This window comes from Triplophysa dalaica, chromosome 1, assembly GCF_015846415.1.
Source record: "Triplophysa dalaica isolate WHDGS20190420 chromosome 1, ASM1584641v1, whole genome shotgun sequence".
Classification (NCBI taxonomy): Eukaryota; Metazoa; Chordata; class Actinopteri; order Cypriniformes; family Nemacheilidae; genus Triplophysa; species Triplophysa dalaica.
Genome location: NC_079542.1, coordinates 1,007,268 through 1,031,640, shown reverse-complemented (window position 1 = coordinate 1,031,640; position 24,373 = coordinate 1,007,268). Strand labels below are relative to the sequence as shown.

Genomic DNA, 24,373 nt, shown 5'->3' with positions numbered 1-24,373 from the left:
GGTAAATTGCATTGAGGTTGAATACATTAACTTCAATAACTCATGTACTGCACTGTACCTTTAATAACCACATTAACTCATCTACTGCACTGTAACTTTAATAGCTAATGTCTGTAACTAATGCACACTCAAGTCACTTGCACTATTGTATAGTCTATATTGTTATCTGTTCATAACCACCTGTACATTAATGTTCACAGTATATAGCCTTCTGTATATATTGTTCATAGTACATACCGACTGTCACATTTTCATAGTACATGCCCATTGTATAGTATTTTCCTAATATTGTATTCTGTATTTATTCACACTGTATATCCTGCACTTGCTAATTGCACTTCTGGTTAGACCTAAACTACATTTCGTTACACTGTACTTGTATATGTGTAATGACAATAAAGTTGAATCATCTAATCTAATCTAATTAAAAAAGCCCACATTTCAATGCATTGACCTTGAAAATAGAGATCTAGTTTGCAAAAGAGTTGAGAAATATTATGGTTTACTGACCTAACATCTCTTATTGCTGGTAAAAGATGACACTGTTGCCGGCCTATCCATAGAGATACAACATAAAATGCGCGTGTGCATAAGCGTGTTGGTGTTGTTTTTATTTTTAGAATAATAAAGAAATGTTATTCCAAAAGTTACATTTCATGAAGCTCAGTCTCAAATCATCATCTGCCTGCATCTCTGGTTCTCCTCACTTTTCTGATGATGTGTACAGGCCCTGTCAGGTTCAACCCTTAATCTTTATATACAGTGAAATCCTTCATTCCTATCAGTTGCCCAAAGGTCCTTTCACGATCCAGTCCTGTGACAGGTTTGGGTCAGGGAATGGTGTCTTCAAACACAGTACCATCATAAGTGTGACTGAAGATTGTTGACTCATGCAGATTCAGCTTCTTCAGTGCTAGTGATACTATAGGTGTCACACACCATCTAAGGTTGCGCTTACATTTGGCTTTAACATGCAATCTGCATCTGGATGTTGTCCACATACACATTTAAAAGACAAGTGTAACACGCCGTGTCCTGATAGTCTGAAGATCTGATCTGCTAGTTTGGATCATCGAGATCGCATGATAGTGCCAAATGTAAACGCACCCTAAGAGATGTAATCAAGACACATAATGCTCATTGACATGATCCTGACGACAGAATCTTTAGTTACCTCATATAATATTTATTGGATATAAAAACTATTACAAACTGGTGTTTTTAGAGACTGAAATACCACAAAGCTGAAAATGGCCAGTGAAAATAAAAAAGGTCTATTTTCTTCATGAAATATTTCAGAGTTCATAGTAAATAGTTCATCTTATAAAAAATCGCGTGCCCTCAAAGTTCAGCTAAAATCTGAAAAAGTACTGCAATGACTATGCGTCTTAGTTAGACGGCTTGGGCGGAGCATCAGTTAACTCCTCCCCTTCAACTGTCAGTCTGCAGCCGGCTTAATTTCAAAATGCGACCGCTGTTTATATACAACCAATCAAATCACAGATCAAGACGAAAGCCACGCCTATTGTTTTTCTCATTTCACTCTTAATTTGCATATTAATACAGAAGTAAAAACGATCGCAACTTCTGGTTTACTGTGATCTGGTTGAAAATCGCTAATAATATGCGACGATTCAAGCTGGTTAAATGTCATTTCAATCGCAAAACATGTTTTAAACAGCAGGGGCCGCTGTGTTTACTACAAACATGAAAAACGTATGGCAAGCCGAATTAGCTTTTATCATTCGCATGATATAAATTTTTGATCGCAACAATTCAATTTTCACATGTAAATTCGTGATATCAACAATCACAACTTTTGAAACTAAATTTTACTAGTTAAATTGTTATTACTGATATCAAAAAATAGTAATTGTAACAAGTAGAAATTATATTATTGAAAATTGAATTGTTAATATCAGAAATTAATACCCTGAGAATGATTAAAGCTAATTCGGCTTATATTATTCGGCTAGAAACGTGAATATAGTGATATTTCTTTAAAATAAACAAAAGAGATTTTTTTTTCTTGTGTTTTGTAAGAGACGTTTGTATTCCTTTTTTAATCGATTTGGAATTTGTTTTAAAATTGCAGTTAAGTTTTGTTATTTGACATAACATTTTTATTTTACAAAGAAATGTGCACCATTTTGAAATAATAAATGGGCAGTTGTTCATTTCTAATTTGTCTCCAAACATTTTGTAAAAATAAACCGTTAATAAATCGTATCGTGAAATCAGTAACATGAATCGCATCACATCGTGAGCTGTAGGAATCTTTACATCCCTAACTAGGACTTCAAATTTCTATAGCACCGAAACGTCTCTAAGATGTCTGCTAAAGATCTGGAAAACATCTGATAAACGTCTCAGACAAGGAAGCTTGATATAGGCTAAATTCACCATCATAACCATGATTTAGATGTCTACAGGATATCTGTCGGAGCAGACGTCTCATAGTTGTATTGATGATAAGCAAACAGTAAAAAAAACATTTTGAAGATGTAAATACCGACATCTAAGAGACACCTTTATCCTCCCTGATTAAAGACTTTTTTTGCACAAAGACATTGTTCCTGCATTCATAATCCAAGAAGAAAGCTGATTTAAACCCAATCTGTCGAATCACTCTTACAATACTATCACCCCTGCCTGACCGACAACACGAAACTGTCCAGACCCAAATAATTATTTCCTTGAACTTTTATTAAAAAAAAAAAAGAAACATTTATGATTAAACAAAACAAGACTACCAGGCCAGAATGAAAGAAGACATATTAAAGAAAACAAAAGTTTACACTGAGTGCGTTTGTCCCCTCAAACGATAGAATAAAGAAACCAAAACACAATCAATATGCACTAATATAAAAGCACGACCTGTCCATTCATTCAGATGAAGACCTAACACTCTTAACATGTACCACATTTACTGGTGTAGAAAAGCGTTCCACACACACACACACTTGTGATGAAACTTAGCGGAATGAAGAAAAGCAGTAAATACAGATGTGTGAGAGATTGATTCTTCCACTACTGTAAAACACTCATCAGCACTAACCAACGCTATATACATCAGACCCAGCGCGTGTGTGAGTGTGTGTGTGTGTGGAAGACACGGGAGGGCAAATAAAAGAGGATTGTGGGAAATTGATTTGGCAGTGCGTGTGTGTGTGATATCTAATGTCGCCTCTTCTTCTTGCTGCTAGGGGGCGGGGCTGATGACCGGCCCTTTCTCTTCCTGTTTGCGTTTGCCGTTTCCTCTACATCCTCGTACTGACTCTCTCGATCGGCTAGCACAAATAATGGATGAAAATCAACTTCAGGTAACATAAAATCGCTTCAAATAAATACTGTGTGTAATGTCAAAAAAAATCAAGCTCAAACTATAATTTTGATTTAAATGCGGGTCAAGCTGCAATCTGTAACTTTTGCTTCATTGTGCTTGTTGAAAACTGATCAAACTGATAATGTGCTTGTTTGATAACAGATTTTTAGTTTGGTAAAAAAATGTTACGGGTTACAGCTTTAAAACAAACGAAACACCATTAAAGATCAAATTCAGATGAGTTTCGTCCTGACCTTTCCGGGCCTCTTCCTCCAGCTCATCCCAATCTTTCCCACTCTCCTCCTCACTGCCGAGGGACGCGCTGTAATCTGAAATATCACAAACGTCAAATATCAAACTGTGCAAGATTTGACAGGGATGCAGGTGACAGAGACTGGCATAGTCAGATTGTTAACAAACCTGAAGCGCTGCTGTATTGTGTGTAAACTGCATTATTTAGCAATTTATCACCTTGTCGAAGATATCATAAATCCTTAGATTATTATTTACTTTTTCATCAGAGTTTTGTAAAAAATATTTTGTGATCATTGACTCCTCTTCCAGTTGTTACAAATGTGTATAATGTCTTCGTTCTGCTGAACACGGAGAAAGAGATTTGGAAGAATGCTCATCACTAGATTTCCCCCAATTGAGTCATATTAGGAAAAAATACTTTATCTTTTTTTATATTAAGTATTTTTCCAATGGGGAGTCAATGGGGGGCAAAATCTGTTTGGTTACAAATATTCTTCCAAATCTCTTTCTCCGTGTTCATCAGAACAAAGACATTTATACACATGCCTTCCTGTAGCTCAGTGGTAAGAGCATTGCGTTATCAATGCAAGGTCGTGGTCAGGGGATTGCACATAAACAAATGTGTAGGACAATGCAATGTCGCTTTGGATAAAAGCGTCTGTCAAATGCGTAAATGTAAATTTGTAACAACACGAAGAGGAATAAATGATGACACAATTTCATTCTTGGGTGAAGTGTCCCTTTAAAAGAAACCCTGAACCCATGATCCTGCATCTGTATGAAATGATGAGCCGTTACCCGAGTCTTCTGTTTCTGAGGAGTAATCTTCATCACTGTCCTCCTCCTCCTCCTCCTCTTCATCAGCTGAAGGGTTAAACGTCTCGTCCTCAATCTCCGACTCTGAATCTTCCTCGGCTCCGCTTCCCTGACACGTCAACAACAGAAATGCTCAAAAAAAAAAAAAAAAGTCTGCAGTTCTGTGAAAACCGTGCGAGTGTCACACAGTGTCGGTGGAGAGGTCTCACCTCGCTCTCAGGGTCCAGGAAGGACCAGCCGCCCTGCTCAAAGAACCCTTCGGGGTCATCAACAATAGTCTTCATGATCTTCGTCCAGTTCAAAGACTGAACGCCTTCTGTGTACTTGATGTCACACGAGCTGGAGACAGAACGATAGATTTTAGACCGTAGCCTTAGTTTGAATGTCACCTTATCGCTTGTAGTTATAAAACGCTTTAGCAATCCCGTAAGCACAGACTAAGGTTTCTTTATTTCAACGCTCTTAACCTCTTTCATCACGCATGTGTGCGCACTTAAAGCACAACATCTGTAGCGCTTGTGGGGCGGAGCTTACTTGAGCCATTCTTTGATTGGGTCGAGAGAATTGACGGGCACGGCATTGATCATAGTGACTTTTTTGTTGTAGTCCTTGTAAACGATGACGACGTCGAAGTTCTTCAGGTGAAACTGAACTCGCTCGAAATGAACCAACTCCAACTCGTCCAGGGTCACCACGAACGGAGGCTACAAGAGAGTGAGAGAGATGAGACAAAACCAGAGAGAGAGTGTGAGAGACAGAGAGATGAGACGGAACCAGAGACAGAGAGATGAGACGGAACCAGAGACAGAGAGATGAGACGGAACCAGAGACAGAGAGATGAGACGGAACCAGAGACAGAGAGATGAGACGGAAGCAGAGACAGAGAGATGAGACGGAACCAGAGACAGAGAGATGAGACGGAACCAGAGACAGAGAGATGAGACGGAACCAGAGACAGAGAGATGAGACGGAACCAGAGACGGAACAAGAGACAGAGAGATGAGACGGAACCAGAGACGGAACAAGAGACAGAGAGATGAGACGGAACCAGAGACGGAACCAGAGACAGAGACGGAACCAGAGACGGAACCAGAGACAGAGAGATGAGATGGAACCAGAGACGGAACCAGAGACAGAACCAGAGACAGAGACGGAACCAGAGACGGAACCAGAGACGGAACCAGAGACAGAGACGGAACCAGAGACAGAGACGGAACCAGAGACAGAGACGGAACCAGAGACGGAACCAGAGACAGAGACGGAACCAGAGACAGAGACGGAACCAGAGACAGAGACGGAACCAGAGACAGAAAATGGAACCAGAGACAGAGACGGAACCAGAACCAGAGACGGAACCAGAGACAGAGACAGAGACGGAACCAGAGACAGAGACGGAACCAGAGACAGAGACGGAACCAGAGACAGAGACGGAACCAGAGACAGAGACGGAACCAGAGACAGAGACGGAACCAGAGACAGAGACGGAACCAGAGACAGAGACGGAACCAGAGACAGAAAATGGAACCAGAGACAGAGACGGAACCAGAACCAGAGACGGAACCAGAGACAGAGACAGAGACGGAACCAGAGACAGAGACGGAACCAGAGACAGAGACGGAACCAGAGACAGAGACGGAGACGGAACCAGAGACAGAGACGGAGACGGAACCAGAGACAGAGACGGAACCAGAGACAGAGACGGAACCAGAGACAGAGACGGAACCAGAGACAGAGACGGAACCAGAGACAGAGACGGAACCAGAGACAGAGACGGAACCAGAGACAGAGACGGAACCAGAGACAGAGACAGAACCAGAGACATGGACGGAACCAGAGACATGGACGGAACCAGAGACAGAGACGGAACCAGAGACAGAGACGGAACCAGAGACAGAGACGGAACCAGAGACAGAGACGGAGAGAGATGAGACAGAACCAGAGAGAGACGGAGAGAGATGAGACAGAACCAGAGAGAGACGGAGAGAGATGAGACGGAACCAGAGAGATAGAGAGTGTGAGAGACAGAGAGATGAGAGAGAGAGAGTGTGTGAGAGAGAGTGTGTGAGAGAGAGAGTGTGAGAGACAGAGAGATGAGACGGAACCAGAGACAGAGAGATGAGACGGAACCAGAGACAGAGAGATGAGACGGAACCAGAGACAGAGAGATGAGACGGAACCAGAGACAGAGAGATGAGACGGAAGCAGAGACAGAGAGATGAGACGGAAGCAGAGACAGAGAGATGAGACGGAACCAGAGACAGAGAGATGAGACGGAACCAGAGACGGAACAAGAGACAGAGAGATGAGACGGAACCAGAGACGGAACAAGAGACAGAGAGATTAGACGGAACCAGAGACGGAACCAGAGACAGAACCAGAGACAGAGACGGAACCAGAGACAGAGACGGAACCAGAGACAGAGACGGAACCAGAGACAGAGACGGAACCAGAGACAGAGACGGAACCAGAGACAGAGACGGAACCAGAGACAGAGACGGAACCAGAGACAGAGACGGAACCAGAGACAGAGACGGAACCAGAGACAGAGACGGAACCAGAGACAGAGACGGAACCAGAGACAGAGACGGAACCAGAGACAGAGACGGAACCAGAGACAGAGACGGAACCAGAGACAGAGACGGAACCAGAGACAGAAAATGGAACCAGAGACAGAGACGGAACCAGAGACAGAGACGGAGACGGAACCAGAGACGGAACCAGAGACAGAGACGGAGACGGAACCAGAGACAGAGACGGAACCAGAGACAGAGACAGAGACGGAACCAGAGACAGAGACGGAACCAGAGACGGAACCAGAGACAGAGACGGAACCAGAGACAGAGACGGAACCAGAGACAGAGACGGAACCAGAGACAGAGACGGAACCAGAGACAGAGACGGAACCAGAGATAGAGACGGAACCAGAGACAGAGACGGAACCAGAGACAGAGACGGAACCAGAGACAGAGACGGAACCAGAGACAGAGACGGAACCAGAGACGGAACCAGAGACAGAGACGGAACCAGAGACAGAGACGGAACCAGAGACAGAGACAGAGACGGAACCAGAGACAGAGACGGAACCAGAGACAGAGACGGAACCAGAGACAGAGACAGAGACGGAACCAGAGACAGAGACGGAACCAGAGACAGAAAATGGAACCAGAGACAGAGACGGAACCAGAGACAGAGACAGAGACGGAACCAGAGACAGAGACAGAGACGGAACCAGAGACAGAGACGGAACCAGAGACAGAGACGGAACCAGAGACAGAGACGGAACCAGAGACAGAGACGGAGACGGAACCAGAGACGGAGACGGAACCAGAGACAGAGACGGAACCAGAGACAGAGACGGAACCAGAGACAGAGACGGAACCAGAGACAGAGACGGAACCAGAGACAGAGACGGAACCAGAGACAGAGACGGAACCAGAGACAGAGACGGAACCAGAGACAGAGACGGAACCAGAGACAGAGACGGAACCAGAGACAGAGACGGAACCAGAGACAGAGACGGAACCAGAGACAGAGACGGAACCAGAGACAGAAAATGGAACCAGAGACAGAGACGGAACCAGAGACAGAGACGGAGACGGAACCAGAGACGGAACCAGAGACAGAGACAGAGACGGAACCAGAGACAGAGACAGAGACGGAACCAGAGACAGAGACAGAGACGGAACCAGAGACAGAGACGGAACCAGAGACAGAGACGGAACCAGAGACAGAGACGGAACCAGAGACAGAGACGGAACCAGAGACAGAGACGGAACCAGAGACAGAGACGGAACCAGAGACGGAACCAGAGACAGAGACGGAACCAGAGACAGAGACGGAACCAGAGACAGAGACAGAGACGGAACCAGAGACAGAGACGGAACCAGAGACAGAGACGGAACCAGAGACAGAGACAGAGACGGAACCAGAGACAGAGACGGAACCAGAGACAGAGACGGAACCAGAGACAGAAAATGGAACCAGAGACAGAGACGGAACCAGAGACAGAGACAGAGACGGAACCAGAGACAGAGACCAGAGACAGAGACGGAACCAGAGACAGAGACGGAACCAGAGACAGAGACGGAACCAGAGACAGAGACGGAGACGGAACCAGAGACAGAGACGGAACCAGAGACAGAGACGGAACCAGAGACAGAGACGGAACCAGAGACAGAGACGGAACCAGAGACAGAGACGGAACCAGAGACAGAGACGGAACCAGAGACAGAGACGGAACCAGAGACAGAGACGGAACCAGAGACGGAACCAGAGACGGAACCAGAGACAGAGACAGAACCAGAGACATGGACGGAACCAGAGACATGGACGGAACCAGAGACAGAGACGGAACCAGAGACAGAGACGGAGAGAGATGAGACAGAACCAGAGAGAGACGGAGAGAGATGAGACAGAACCAGAGAGAGACGGAGAGAGATGAGACGGAACCAGAGAGATAGAGAGTGTGAGAGACAGAGAGATGAGAGAGAGAGAGTGTGTGAGAGAGAGTGTGTGAGAGAGAGAGTGTGAGAGACAGAGAGATGAGACGGAACCAGAGACAGAGAGATGAGACGGAACCAGAGACAGAGAGATGAGACGGAACCAGAGACAGAGAGATGAGACGGAACCAGAGACAGAGAGATGAGACGGAACCAGAGACAGAGAGATGAGACGGAACCAGAGACAGAGAGATGAGACGGAAGCAGAGACAGAGAGATGAGACGGAACCAGAGACGGAACAAGAGACAGAGAGATGAGACGGAACCAGAGACGGAACCAGAGACAGAACCAGAGACAGAGACGGAACCAGAGACGGAACCAGAGACAGAACCAGAGACAGAGACGGAACCAGAGACGGAACCAGAGACAGAGAGATGAGACGGAACCAGAGACGGAACCAGAGACAGAGACGGAACCAGAGACAGAGACGGAACCAGAGACAGAGACGGAACCAGAGACAGAGACGGAACCAGAGACAGAGACGGAACCAGAGACAGAGACGGAACCAGAGACAGAGACGGAACCAGAGACAGAGACGGAACCAGAGACAGAGACGGAACCAGAGACAGAGACGGAACCAGAGACAGAGACGGAACCAGAGACAGAGACGGAACCAGAGACAGAGACGGAACCAGAGACAGAGACGGAACCAGAGACATGGACGGAACCAGAGACATGGACGGAACCAGAGACAGAGACGGAACCAGAGACAGAGACGGAACCAGAGACAGAGAGAGATGAGACAGAACCAGAGAGAGACGGAGAGAGATGAGACGGAACCAGAGAGATAGAGAGTGTGAGAGACAGAGAGATGAGAGAGAGAGAGTGTGTGAGAGAGAGTGTGTGAGAGAGAGAGTGTGAGAGACAGAGAGATGAGAGAGAGAGTGTGAGAGAGAGAGAGAGAGAGTGTGTGAGAGAGAGAGTGTGAGAGAGAGAGAGAGAGAGTGTGTGAGAGAGAGAGTGTGAGAGACCGAGAGATGAGAGAGAGAGAGTGAGAGAGAGTGTGTGAGAGAGAGAGTGTGAGAGACAGAGAGATGAGAGAGAGTGTGTGAGAGAGAGTGTGAGAGACCGAGAGATGAGAGAGTGTGAGAGAGTGTGTGAGATAGAGAGTGTGAGAGACAGAGAGATGAGAGAGAGAGTGTGAGAGAGAGAGAGAGAGAGAGTGTGTGAGAGAGAGAGTGTGAGAGACCGAGAGATGAGAGAGTGAGAGAGAGTGTGTGAGAGACAGAGAGATGAGAGAGAGAGAGAGTGTGAGAGACGGAGAGATGAGAGAGAGAGAGTGAGAGAGAGTGTGTGAGAGAGAGAGTGTGAGAGACAGAGAGATGAGAGAGAGTGTGTGAGAGAGAGAGTGTGAGAGACCGAGACATGAGAGAGAGAGAGTGTGAGAGAGAGAGAGAGAGAGAGAGAGAGAGAGAGAGATGAGACTGAACCAGAGAGAGAGAGAGTGTGTGAGAGAGAGAGAGATGAGACGGACCCAGAGAGAGGTACTAGGGACGAGAGGGATGAGTGTTGAGTACAGGTGAAGCGTGTCTCACCCATTCGGTGACGTTACATAGAGCGCTGGACGTGGGCTGCAGCAGACAGGTGCTCCTGTAGGGGGCGCCCTGAAACCTACAACACCAACACCAGTCAAACCCTTCAGATACACATAGAGCTGTGTGAGCAGAACCCAGCTCCGCTCTTCACACACACTCACCCGAGGTCTCGGAACGGAACCTCAAACTCCAGCTCCTCTTTGGTCAGCGATTCCACCTTCTCGATGAAGTTTTTAAAGGCGGACTTGAGTTTGTGTCTCATTTCTCGCTCCATCTGCTCGGCGTAGAGGTCGTCGCGGTCGTGCATGTGCTGATGTTTGCCCAGATCCGTGGTGATCTCGCCCACCTCCGTGTAGAACTGCACGTCCGTGTGTCGCTTCTTGCCGAACATGATAGCGTTCTTGAGGTGGAAGTGCAGGACGATGATCATCTCTCCGTCGCAGGGCTGGAAAACGGCGTGCTTGATGTTGTTGTACAGGATGTCCACCTTGTCGCCGCGCACCGACGTGAAGCGGAACCCTGGAGAGACAGACACGAGGAATCATTTGGAGAACATCACGTCAGCCATAAGGCAATATAAAAGAATGCGCTGACAGACCGTTGGTGTGCGCCTCCAGTGAGCCCTGCATCCTCTTCTGGGCGATGTTAGGCCTGATGTAGAGGTCTTTGAGTTTGGGGTTACTGCGGTTCAGGTTGATGACGAGCGAGTCCTGTTTCACGATGCCCTCTTTCTCCTTCTCCTCGGCCTCACGGGTCTTGTAGCGCTTCTGCACCTCCTTTATGATACGGAAGGCGTTCTGCAGGTTGGTGGACGGGACGGTGTGATCGCCGGGGGATTTCAGATTGGACGCTCGGTACGTACTGACGGAGAAACACAGGCAGAAATAAACAAAGTCACACCAGATATATGACAAGTACACAGAGAACAGTTCAGACAGATTATTGAAGAAATATTCTCTTTAACTCATACAGGTTTGACATTAGGTTAGTATCATTCTAATCCAGAACACAAAAGTGAACTAGCCCTGTAAAGCGTAAATCCTGCAGTTTGAAAGCTGAGCTCGTCTTACATCTCTTTGACAAACGTAGCCTCTGGATTGGGGAAGATGTTTCCTTCGTGACGTCCCAGCGAGCTGCCCGGTACAAAGAAGTTTATCCTCAGGTACGTGTAGTCTCCTTCAACAGACATACTGATGTTCTGCACGCACACACACACACAGGCAGACGGACACGCACACAGGCAGACGGACACGCACACAGGCAGACGGACACGCACACAGGCAGACGGACACGCACGCACACACGCAGATGGGCACGCACACAGGCAGACGGACACGCAGACGGGCACGCACACACGCAGATGGGCACAGACAGATACGCACAGACGCGCACACACACAGACACAAGCACAGAAGTTCAGTGTTGTGTTTTGAAGACAAAACAGAGTGACGGGTCAATAAATCAGCCAACTGATATCTGCCATTTATGATCAATAACTGAAGATAAATACTGAAAATAAACTTGTTCTCAGGCAAATGAAAAGTGATTCAGAGTTTTGTCTTACCTTGATGGTTGCGATGTGAAAAGGTGTTGCGATACCAAACACGGGCATGATGACAGTCTCGTATTTCTTATCAATGTAGATCTTCATATCTCTGATGTCCTTTTCCCGGGGCATCTGGGACACGTTTTTATACGACACGTTTGACTTGCGTGCTCTGGGAAGGGTGACACAGGGTTATGTTTCACGTCTAGGTTGCTATGGTGTCTATTACAACCTAAGATATTAGCAATGACACTTTAAAAGACAACAAAAGAAATGACATACTTCTGAATCTGCTGTCCTCCCTTCTGCTCCGTCAGACGACGCTTGGCCTCCTCGTTCATCTGATTGGCCAGTTCTTTCTGATGGGCCCGCCTCTTCTCCTCTGCCGTCATCTCGTTCTAACCAATCAGTGGGCAGCGAGCAAACAATATTCAGAGCGATGTTACTTGCACTTCTTATAAATGTAAAAAGGGAAAGAGCACATACTCTTGTTCTGTCTGTCAGCAGGGCGGCGCCGCGGGCTCCTTTACCCAACAGCTCCTCTGCGTTATCTTCATCCTCCTCGTCATCATCTTCATCGTCATTCTGTAGAAGCACACAGTCGATTCCTTTAAATTCAACACTAACAGAAAATGTAAAACGGCACAAAATCCTATGAACATACAGACGGATTGAAATACCTTAAGGAAAATTCCCACGTTTTTGATCTTCTTTTTGACAGGTGTGAGAACAGTGGCTTGATCTTCCTGTGACACACAACACGAGTTAAAGGAAAAGAAACTGCAGACAGAGCTCGGCTGAAACTATAATGCCTCTCTCTCACCTCATTGATCTGTACCGTGTCTCCAATGAAGAGCGCATATTTCTTCTGCTCGTCCTTCTTTCCCTCTTTGTTGATCATATCAGAAAATCCCAGACTGACACTGAAGACCATTCCTACACACACAACAGTTGTCAAACACATAGCGATGTAACTGCTCTCCGTTAGCCGGTTGAAAATCGATTATAATATGTGATGATTCTTGCCAGTTGAGAGAGAAGCCACTGTCTGCAGGTCAAGGAGGACCTACATGAGTTACTCCGCGCCACAGGAAAGCTTACGGATTTACATGTTAAGTCAATGCAAAGATTCGATGGGACATCATGCGGCGCAATTTGCTCAAATGAGGCGGTGCGAATGACACAGCATACGCGTATCGGGTGATTTGCACGAATTGAAAAATCGGAACTTTGACGAAAATTCATGCCGTGTTAGCCAATCAGGAGTTTACTCTAGTAGTGATGAGATTATGACGTAGCGAGCGGAGTCAGAAATCCGAAACAACAAATGAGGACAAAATCATCGCTGCTGTATGTGGATACCCGGAGCTGTACGATAAATCTTTTATCGAAACTGGAATAAAAAGGAACTTACTTGGAAGAAAGTGAATGAGGAGGTCGGACAATCTAGCAAATAATAAAAACGCTCTTTACCCAATTTGAGCTATATACACACACAAGACTGGAGCTGCCTGGCAGAAGACCCTCCCGTGATGCAAATTCCGTTTGTTGTGAAGCGAATTTCACACACGAATGAAGCGAGTAAACTCAAAATGTTGTAGCGTGATTTATTTGTGCAAGTCGCTGTTAGAGGGAATGCTCTACGATTAAAACTTCCTGAGTTTATATTAACATTAACTCTTTCACTGCCATTGACGAGTTATCTTCATTAAAAAAAAAAAAACGCTTCACTGCCAAAGACGAGTTTTAACAGCAATCAGTGTTTGTACTGTTATACAGCAGGTGGTGCTATTACACACCTTTGGGAAAAAGTACAGAATCCCAGAACCTAGAAAGTATATGTTTTATAGGTTTCTAATGATTGTTCTGAGTGTAATCTTTGACAAAAACGTTAATTATCTCAGCTGTTTAATGAAAATGATGGATATTTAAAATAAATATATATATATTTGAAGAAACCCACCCACATCTAAGGAGTGATAAAAAAACGAACAAATGAAGATAGAAGAATACGGTGTCTTTTGTTTAAAAGCTGAGACTCTGTTCTTTTGTTGTTTGTCCATATATTCTTTACAGAAAATTTACTGTGAGCCATTAAAGTTGGGTGAAAATGTTAAAAAAACACCGGCTAAGGCTGGCAACTTTTTTTTAAAAGGCAGGCAGGGAATGAGTAAAGAGCGCAGCACATTCAAGGTCCCAAGTGAATACATTTAAGAGAAGGTTAGATTAAGTATATGCAAGATGTTATTGTTTTCAGGGAAGAAAAGAGTGTAAAAGAACAGGAAAGTAAGATACATACTGTATCTTAAGTGAAGTGACCAATGAAGTATTGCACATGGCCTCCTGAGCGTAAAGTTTGGCTTAAGGTAATCTTGCTTATTGGGTTTCTACTGCAATATCACGGTTAACATATCTGGAGATGTTTATATGAAAGAGTTGATGCCATGACACTTGTCATTTTCTACGAAATTCCATAAATAATAACATCTGAAGACGCTGAACTTTGATGTAAATATGAATAAATTAAATGTGTATCCTTAACAGAGAAGCTCACTATAGTGTAAACATGTTATGAAGGATATTCCTCCTTATAATGGCTTTAATGGGTGCGGCCTGATTTAAGCTCCAAATTTCCGTTACCTTTCCATCGTGATTAGGTATTATGGGAAGTTGGGAACGCGGACCTGGATCAAAACTGCCCCCAGAAAGTCCCTTCTTAAAACTCGGTAGGATAAGTCTTGCTAAGAAATGTACATTTGAATGAAAATTTCAAACTGGAAGTGTTTGACACCATGTAACCAGTTAGTGATGGATTCACTGTACTACTGCATTTGGGCAATTCCAATGTTGTGGATGTGACAAAAAATAAACATTTGTTAGGAAAACATAAACAAATGAGTCAGTATATTGCTAAGCATTTGTTGATGGAGTCTTTACATCAGTAAAATGTCAGTCTATGCAAAAGTTTTCTATTTAACAAAAGGCAAATAAACGTGCGTTATGGGAAACAAAGGACAGGGTTTTTGGGAGATTTCTGCAAATTTAAACGCACAAACCTGAACCAAAACGCCTCTTTACACAACATCAAATAGTTAATTTATTTTATTATTTGTACCATCTATGACTAACATGTCTCTTTATGGATGTGACAATCCTGAAAATCTGACTACGAAAAATCATGCACTATAAAACCATGTCATATTACTGTTGACATTTTCAAACAATTGGCCATTTCCTGTTTACCACTGCGTCTACGTGGTTACTTTGCAACAAAACAATGAAAAGGCTTGTGGAGGGAGCAACAGGGATAACCCCTCACTAGCCACACATCCATCTTCAGGGTTGAGATGTTATTTGAACCGCAATACACGTTTTGAACAGCAGGGGTCGCTGTGTTTAATGCAAACTTGGAAATGCTGATATTTCGTAAATGTAAGAAATCCAATCTTAGTTTGTTTAAATAAAAGAGACCTTTGTATTCACTTCTTATTTGCTCACTTCAAAATAAGTCCCCTTTGACTTTCAATAGTATATTTTCATTTCCTACAACTAGGACTGTGTTCGAAATCGCCCACTATACCCTAATTCAGTATTCCCTTACATCATTTTTTATCAACACTCACGTGTAGGTTGCCCCGATACCTCCAAGGTCAAAGAGCATACAGGTCAAATGACCATAAAACATGGCGGACGCAGCATGTACCAAATGTATTCAAACTACTGGTACCACTCATACTATAAAGAACATACTATTTTAACGGCTGATAGGTGGTCGATACTTAATTAAATCTAGTATGTAGTACCAGGTAAGGAATCGCACGCACCTCTTTTGAGTTTGTATTGATTTTTTGCGTTCAGGACGAGAGATCCTTCTCTGAACTCAATCCCCATGGCGAACCTGCAGCACAAAGCCTCGTGTTATTTATTGTGTTGATTCTTTACACCCCAAAACATATAATTTACACATACACACACCAGTACGAATGTTGTGACAAACTACAAGTTGCCGTCGTGACAAAGAAACTTTTCGTACCCAATGTTTTTGGTGAGCTTGTTGACCAGTTCTGGTTTCTCTTTCTTGACAAACTCCAGGACGGTGCTGTAGGCGTCACAGAGCTTCACACCTGCACGTCATAACACTCATTAAAATACACTTCACACACACACTCAATCACTCTCTTTATTGTGCTCACCGTGTTTCAGCTCTTTCAAGAGCTCCTCCTCCACCTGTAACAGAAAGTTGTAATTGTCCTGCATTTCCTGTGGCGGATCCACCATGAGCGTTCGCACCAGATTTGAGCAGTAGGACTTGTAACGGATGCCCATAGCACAAGTTATGGCTCCAAAGTGCATGGGATTCTTATCACTGAGAAAAAGCAGAACCGCTCACACTAAACATCATCATCAGATCTACTGAAGGTTGTTGTCGTGGTTACTTCAATACTCACCTGACCACACTGAATTTGAGGCTGTAGTTTCCTCCGCTCTGAATGATTGGTGGGTAGCACATCTCCACCGTGGAGGGGTCGACGCCGCCCAAATACTTCCTCTCCTCGATGGCCTTCTCCACAGATTCTGCCAGACGACTGTGTTTCATTTTCTGTTACAGACATCGGACGGTTAGTGGAGAAACACGGCTCTTTACGTCAAATCAAGTCTCTGAATTATTATTATCGGGTTTCATGTGCCATCTGTCAAAGCCGAAACAAACCTCGTCTGCGTCCACGATCTCCATCACCCGCTCCTTGAAGAACTTTGTGAAGACGTCACTGGTGATGGCGGCGGCCTTCTTCATGAGCGCCAACTCTCCGTCCTCCTTCACAGCCATAGTGTACGCTACAACCGTACTGATATCCACCTGACCAACACAACACAGGCGTATCACACGTAAATACGCAATCGTGTAGAGTTGATAAGTCAACTTTTTTTTGAAAACGCTTAATTGTTACAAGATTGCGATGTTGTTTCAAAAACCCACATGATCTCAATGATGAAAATCAACGATTCTCGTGTGTCTATTATCATCATTAGGTATCCAACACACCCTATCTAGGGCTGGGCAATATATCATGCGATTCTTCTGCTCGAAGTTTCTCAATAAATTTCGGTTAAATGCTGCCACATCCCAAAGCCAGAGGAAACTCAGAATATGGGCAACAGAAGAAAAACATTTAGTTCCAGGAAATGCCTGTGGTCATATTCCATCGCTGTTCTTCAAACCTTTTCGGGAATTTTCATGATAATAAAGTTGATTTATTGTAATGATGATAGACGAGTGTTGCTTTCTCAAACACACGTTATAATGACTCAATCTCGTCGTGATTTTAGATCGAGCAGTACTTCCTACTGGTCAAACAGCCGTAGTTCACGGAAGAGCTGTGCATAAAACACAGAATAGATTTAGACGTGTATAATTACCGTAAATCGCGATACATTTCACCAAGCCCTAACACTATCATTATTTCTGTGTCAATCGATCACAGAAGTCCTGGGGCCCGTTTCAGAAAGCAGGGTAAGTGCAAACTCAGAGTAAGTCAACCCCAGAAAACGGAATAATCAGGGTTTTTGGTTTCAGAACGCGAGGTATGTCAAACCCGCGACCACGGAGTAAGTCAAGCCCATTTCAGAAATCGAGGTATTTTATACTCCGAGTGAGTAACCAGAGTAACCTACTCCGTGAACCTAACCTGGTCGGGAGCAGGTTTTATTCCGCAAACCTAGGGTTTGTTACAATCTCCTCCCCCTTTTCGAAGTGAAAGCGAGCGGTGTTGAAATTACATACGTCATTTGTTTATTGATTCGTGTTCCTAATCGCGCTCAATTTAGTCACACAGAACTTAAAATGGCATGTCCGTTTATTTAGGAACCCATAGAAGAGGAAGCTGCATTAATTCGCAGAGAATTATATTTATGTCGGGAGAGAATTGTGATGCCCCGTTTGGATGTTTTATCTTAACTTTTAAGGCCAGTTTAAGAAGTATATTTAACATTTCCCAATCAGGCATCTTACTAGCAAGACCATTTTATTTCTTTAAAGTTTCCTGAATAAATGATGTTATTGTATTTCTACGACGGCGTTTTAGTGGCACGTTAAAAATAAAATAAATTCAAGATTACGAGATTAAAGTCGAAATGTTACGAGATTAAAGTCGAAATGTTACGAGAATAAACTCGTCGTAATACGTATTTTATTTTCGTGAAGGTTGTAGTTTAAGAGTTGAAGTTATGTTTGAGCACGTCATCTGAATCAGTGAGTTAATTCGTAGTTCATGTCAGATTTTTTCTTCTGAATATATTCAGTTTCCTACATAACGGCTGCAGTGTCCTTTTACTAATTATAACTCCGTGATGATGCGCCAAAATACAAAGAATTTCCTTATTGCTAAATCATAATCTAAAGTAGGATTTAACCAAATCCTCCACATCCATTGTTTCTAGAAATTCTGTTATTTTTCTCAAAATATTACGACTTTATTCTCGTAACATTTCGACTTTATTCTCGTAACATTTCGACTTTATTCTCGTAACATTTCGACTTTATTCTCGTAACATTTCGACCTTATATTTCGACTTTTTCTCGTAAAATTTCGACTTTATTCTCGTAACATTTTGACTTTATATTTCGACTTTATTCTCGTAACATTTTGACTTTATATTTCGACTTTATTCTCGTAACATTTCGACTTTATTCTCGAAATGTTTTTTTTTTTTTACGACGCCGTCGTATATTTCATATTCAGCTGCTGCCAAGATCTTTTTATTGCAAAAGGATAGCACCTACATGAGAGCGAGAGAGTTAAATATAATTCGCATTTTCACAGTTTCAACAAAATAAATATAAAAGTGATTGACATATAAACTGGCGCATTAACAAGTGAAGCACTTTTCTCCCATACCAACTCTCTTTCTTTTGCTGCTGCGGCTGTGTTGCTCTTTTTTTCTTAATATTCACCTTACGCTTGTAACAGTACCTTCAATTCGATTGGCGAGAAATGAACAGAGCGCTTTTTGTCACGTGCCGTTGCCATGGTGAATCGTGCTATCTTCACTCAATTGATAATGGCTTTTCATCGCCATGCTGAACGCGCGTAACCTAGAGTGAACTTACTCAGGGTTGATTGAACTAACTCAAATCAGCTGTTCTGAAACTGAAAACTCAGAGTAGCGATTCTCTGAGTAAATCAACTCAGAGTTCAGATTTTAACTCGGTGTTGGTTGAACTTCCTTATTGAAACGGGCCCCTGGGGATAAACACATGAGACACGCGTTTACAAGCTCCCAGTCTGTTTAGCGATTGTGTATTTCTTTAAAGACAGTCTGTAGATGTCAGGCAAATTGATCAATCTTTCTAAAGACCGTTAAATGCAAGTCTCGCCTTATGAATTTGTTTACTGTAGACATATTTCATATTCAAGTAAATTATTAATACTTTTTAAAAAGTTTAACTTTTGCCTTCAAAGTAAATCTTAAAAGTACCCGTGAACCGGAAGTTGCGATCGTTTTGAAGTTTTTGAAAAGGAATTTCAAAGTAGAAAAGTTGTGGGCGTGGCTTGCATCTTTCACTGCGAATTGATGAGAAGTAATAAAACAGCTTTTGCATTGATTTTGAAATGAAGCTGGCAGCGGACTGACAGTTGAAGGGGAGGAGTTAACAGATGCTCCGCCCAAGTCGTCTTTTGTCATTTCAGGGCGGAAGTGATTTTTAAGATTTGAATTGAAGATTATGAGGGCACATGAATTTTAAAAAGAGAACGACCCACAATTATAGACTAATTAATATGAAAACAGCAATATTTCATGATAAGAATTGTAATTTTTTATTTCACTGGGACTTTAACCACTTTTGATTACCAATGCTGGTATTCATTGTAGAAATTTTCGTACTATAGTTGCTGTAGGCCAACCGTGAAATATGTAATCATTTTCTGTCCTAAATAAACAGTTTTGGGGTCAGAACCTCTAGTAAATGTTTTATTACTTTAATTCGTCATTGAGAATCCTAAGCTCGATTTGAAGCAAACGAATCGTGATTCTCAATTTATCCAGAATTGTGCAGATCTACATTTTATGTTTTCTATCATTTCCTTGATGTGCTTGAAAAGCTAAAAAAAACTCATTTTGAAGACCGAGTGAATATATGTCAACAGCTTGTGATTTACAGTTATTTTTCCTACGAAAATTTATTTGATTTTTTCGAGATTGAGATGAAATAAAACTGGACAAAAAAAGTGTTTCACAAACATTGTGGCTCATTCCTAAAAGATACTTGAAGTGATTCACTCGTCACTGACCCGCTCCAGACCGTCGGCCGTGATCATGTCGCTCCAGCTCTTCATGTATTCTCCGGGGAACTTATCCTTGATGAACACGCCCACAGTCTTGCCTTCTTTACTGCCACGGATGGCTTCCATCATCTTCTCAAAGTTTGCCTTGTTGCTCTCGCTCTGTCAGGGTGAATGATGGAAACAAAAGTGTACCACGTTCACACGATTTGGTTAAACCAAACACTATCCACGATCCTGGGAGCGCACAGATACTCCTCCCCTAACAACAGCATCAGAACTTCACATTTACCGTTGCTAGGCAACACATATACAGTAAAACAAGCCAGTACCTTCTCCCTGACAAGCAGCGTGATGGGAGGAACTCCGTTGGCGTTCTCGTTGCCTTTGGTGACCACCACCTGCTTGAGGAACTCGACTTTCTTCTTACTAGCCAAGAACATGACCTTCGTCTCACAGAAGACCATTATAGTGTCTGTGAGCTCGTATCCAAACAGCCACGTCTGTGGGAACAAACAATGACACATGCATCACGTGTGGAGAGTTAAACACGCTCTGTGACGTGATCTTGTTGATGAATGTCGTTCACCTGAAGGGCTGTGGATTTGGCGTAGACGATTTCTTCATCAACGCCCACAGACACCACGATAGCATCCACCTTCCCAAACTCATCTTCGCCTTTCTGCGAAAAACACACAGCGTCATTGTCAATCTGATATGATGGCACACATAAATCTGCAATGCGTCTCGGAGACATATGTCAGACGTCATATAGACATCTATAAGATGTTTGTGATTTAGAATGGATGTACAACAGCTCTTTCTAGGATGTACCAGATGTTTTTACACAGCAGATACGTTACAGATCTCCAGGGCCCGTATTCATGAAAAATCTTAGCGCAAAGAGTTGCTCCTAGTGACAAAATTCTAAGAAAATTCTTAGAAATAGGGGCGTTTCCAAAAGACCCTATTAAAGAAAAAAGTCATTCATAAAACATCCTAACCCTTGAAAGAGTTCTTAAGTTATGTTAGGAGTAGCGAGAAGGACTTTTAAGAGACTTAAGAGTTTACTTAGCAGCAAAGAAATTGACAAAACACGAAAAGTGAGAAGAAATGTGTTGCAATGCATGACAATTTCAATATAACTTTAAAGGTTTATCAGATATTTTTATCTGTGTGTGACCAACTTTTGTTTATTTTGGTTTTCTTTTAAAGCTGATGCAATGCAAATTTTAAAAGCGCTGTAACATTAAATTAAATTGAATGACAGCGAGTTAATAAGACACAACACATTAGATTGTGCAGTTTGTGACAGATCCTATTAGAGACACACTATCATCTCCAAGACAGCGCAGCAATACCATAACGCCAGAAATAGAAGAATTCACTACATTTACATATCCAGCAACTACAGAAATGCAGCAATATGATTTGGTTCTGTCACAACCTTCTATGGGATCACACAAACAACAACAGAAACGTATTGTCACTGTTCATTTTCTACAAATACATTGACATTGACAGCAAAGTAAATAAAAAATTAAGAATATGTGTGTTCGTATGGTAAAACAGAAAAAAATGACATGTGCAATTTCAAACTAATGGCCCTATACTTAAGTGCTCTATTTTCCCTTCTTGGCCAGCCAACCAATCACAGTCTTCAAAATACGTAGCAACGGGGTCAGCCCCGCCTCCTTACTAAGATAAAAGTTTTGGTCTTTTCCTTGCTCATAGTTGCTCTCAGATTGGTCCTGAATCACTTTTAAGCTAAGACTCCTAAGTAGAAGTTTTTTATGTAAATTATGGGCTTCCTTAGAGGATTCTTAGACGCTTTAAGAATAGGAGCCCTGATCTTTAGGAGATGTATTACAGACGTAAAGACGTCTCCGAGACGTATTGCAGATGAGCAAACTAAATGCAGACGTCAAATAGACGTAAGCCAGATGGAGTGTCTAACAGCAAACTGTAAAAAAATCCTGGTTTTGAACCATACTACAGTAAATATAAAAGTTCACTACAGTTTATAGGACGGAATAGTGTAGTATACATTAATAAAGTGTTGAATATGCAACAACTTACTGAAGTAACGTTACATACAACAGCGTGGGAAATGTTCTCATGCATGTTCACGGTAAAAAAGTTTAGGCATACTATATCATAACAGTTAACGAGCAACAGTTAATAACTAACAACTACATACACATACAGGCTGTATAACAGAGTATTCATCTCAAATAAGTCATGTTAACGATTAATCCCTTTCAAGGCAATATTCTCCTCAGCCCTGCGATTTAACGCCTTAAGTTTTCAAGTAACGTTACAAGCCTTTTAAAACTACTTCATGTGAGCTAGCACACACACTAACATCAAAGTCAAACTTACGAGACGACAACCGTAAGACACACAACTAGACGCGAAAGTCTCTTTAATTTCCTGACGAGAAAACGCTCAATGATGATCGATGGGACGGCGAGAAAGCCGCTCGCGCTAACATGCTAACGCAGGCTAGCCGCCGATGCTAATCTCACATGACGTTATTAAAATCACCGCGAACATCACACGTAAGATTAAAATATCGAGCGAATCACAACTCGAGCTGTCAAATAAACACGAAGTCGTTAAATCGGGTGTTTATTTAACGGCTGTATGGAAACGAGGCCTGAAGTGTGCATGTGTTTGATTCTCCTCAGCATCTCATATAAACACATAATATCTGCTCGTATAAGAGTTTCTATGACATATAACACATGCTCGTGGTGTTCATGACACAGAACGAGAGCTCCGTACCTTCCAGTTGCCGTAGAATCGCTTGATGCGGCGGTAAAAGGCGTCTTTATCCAGATTCACCGCCATAATATCACATCAACACACACACACTCGCATACAATCAAACTGTTAAAGGAGCAGACACGCGCGCGCGCACACACACACACACTCTCTGCACGTTTGATACAACAACAAACTCAATCCAAAAAAATAGCTCAATATACACGTATTTATATTAAAGTTGTCTTGATAAAAACACAAATATTTCTCATAAAATGTGTTGTTGAGTGTACGCGCTGTGTAGTCCGATGCAGAACGTCATGCGCGAATATATCATGTTGAAAACACGCATGTCTGATATTTAGCCCCTCCCTCCTACTTCACATTGTGCTTCTCGCCTATAAAACGTTCATATATTTCATTTATTTGTTTTTTATCGTATTGGTATATACTCTTATGTTAATTTATGTACTCATGTTTTTTAATTTCTTATAAATGATGTGCATTTGTCGAAGGTTACTATGCATTTATTTATGATGCCATTTTAAAAGTGCGTCTTACTGAAGAACGAATCGTTATTGTTGTCTTTGATTTATTATATTTGATTTGACCGGCGTGTCTCGTGAACGTCCGATGAATGCCTCGCTGAACTGATGTCAAAGATGTGTGAAATCCGTTAACTAACCATAAATAATATTTATTTATTTATTTGTTTGTTTGTTTAGAAGTCTATTATAGTCTTTGTTTGCTTGCGTTTCGCTCCCACGCATAAATTCCCGCCCCGACGGATACGTCACGCAACTTCCGCCAAATAAAATCCCACGTGAGGGGTCTTTTTCCCGCCTCGATGCGTACGTCACACAGCGCTCATGACTTTTTCCCGCCATCTCGTGTCATTGGAAAGCGCGCAACTGTGTCGGAACACGTGGGTGACAGATGAAGCGTCTTGTTTTAAATGATTTGTGACTAAATGATTTTTATCAGTCTAGTATTGTTTGAGGCTTTAATATCTGACGATCACACTCTGTGACTACAGACATACTGTCACTGTTTATTTATGAAACATACAATATCAATCAAATCATCTGACAAGATATATATTGACAAGACGAAACATAAACTCATCATACAGTAAACATCATAGTGTAAAACATGAACAATATGAAGGATTGGTCTACATTAAAAGAAAGTAACGCTGACAGAAGTTGTGATTAGGGCTCATTCATTAATAACATGCGTCTCATAAGTGTTGAGAAGTAACAGGGTTGACTGTTCCTCGGGTCATTCTTCACGTGTTATTAAACGACTTCTCCACTTTTTTGGAATTAGGCTCATTTTCTAACTCTCC

General features: G+C 42.7%; 1 protein-coding gene across 1 annotated transcript; it reads right to left on the bottom strand.

Moving 5' to 3' along the window:
- Window positions 1-2,685: 2,685 nt before the first annotated feature.
- LOC130434421 (FACT complex subunit SPT16-like) lies at window positions 2,686-23,797 on the bottom strand. The gene is made up of 23 exons (XM_056764619.1): window positions 23,047-23,797; window positions 20,849-20,941; window positions 20,592-20,762; window positions 20,269-20,421; window positions 16,689-16,835; window positions 16,426-16,577; window positions 16,171-16,343; window positions 16,011-16,101; window positions 15,802-15,875; window positions 12,801-12,913; window positions 12,658-12,723; window positions 12,464-12,562; window positions 12,260-12,375; window positions 11,996-12,149; window positions 11,502-11,629; window positions 11,030-11,292; window positions 10,593-10,950; window positions 10,432-10,507; window positions 4,931-5,100; window positions 4,606-4,735; window positions 4,379-4,505; window positions 3,580-3,654; window positions 2,686-3,290 (listed from the first exon to the last, which is right to left on the bottom strand). The coding sequence occupies exons 1-23, from the start codon at window positions 23,110-23,112 to the stop codon at window positions 3,178-3,180; spliced, it is 3,108 nt and encodes a 1,035-aa protein (XP_056620597.1). The 5' UTR covers window positions 23,113-23,797; the 3' UTR covers window positions 2,686-3,177.
- Window positions 23,798-24,373: the final 576 nt, after the last annotated feature.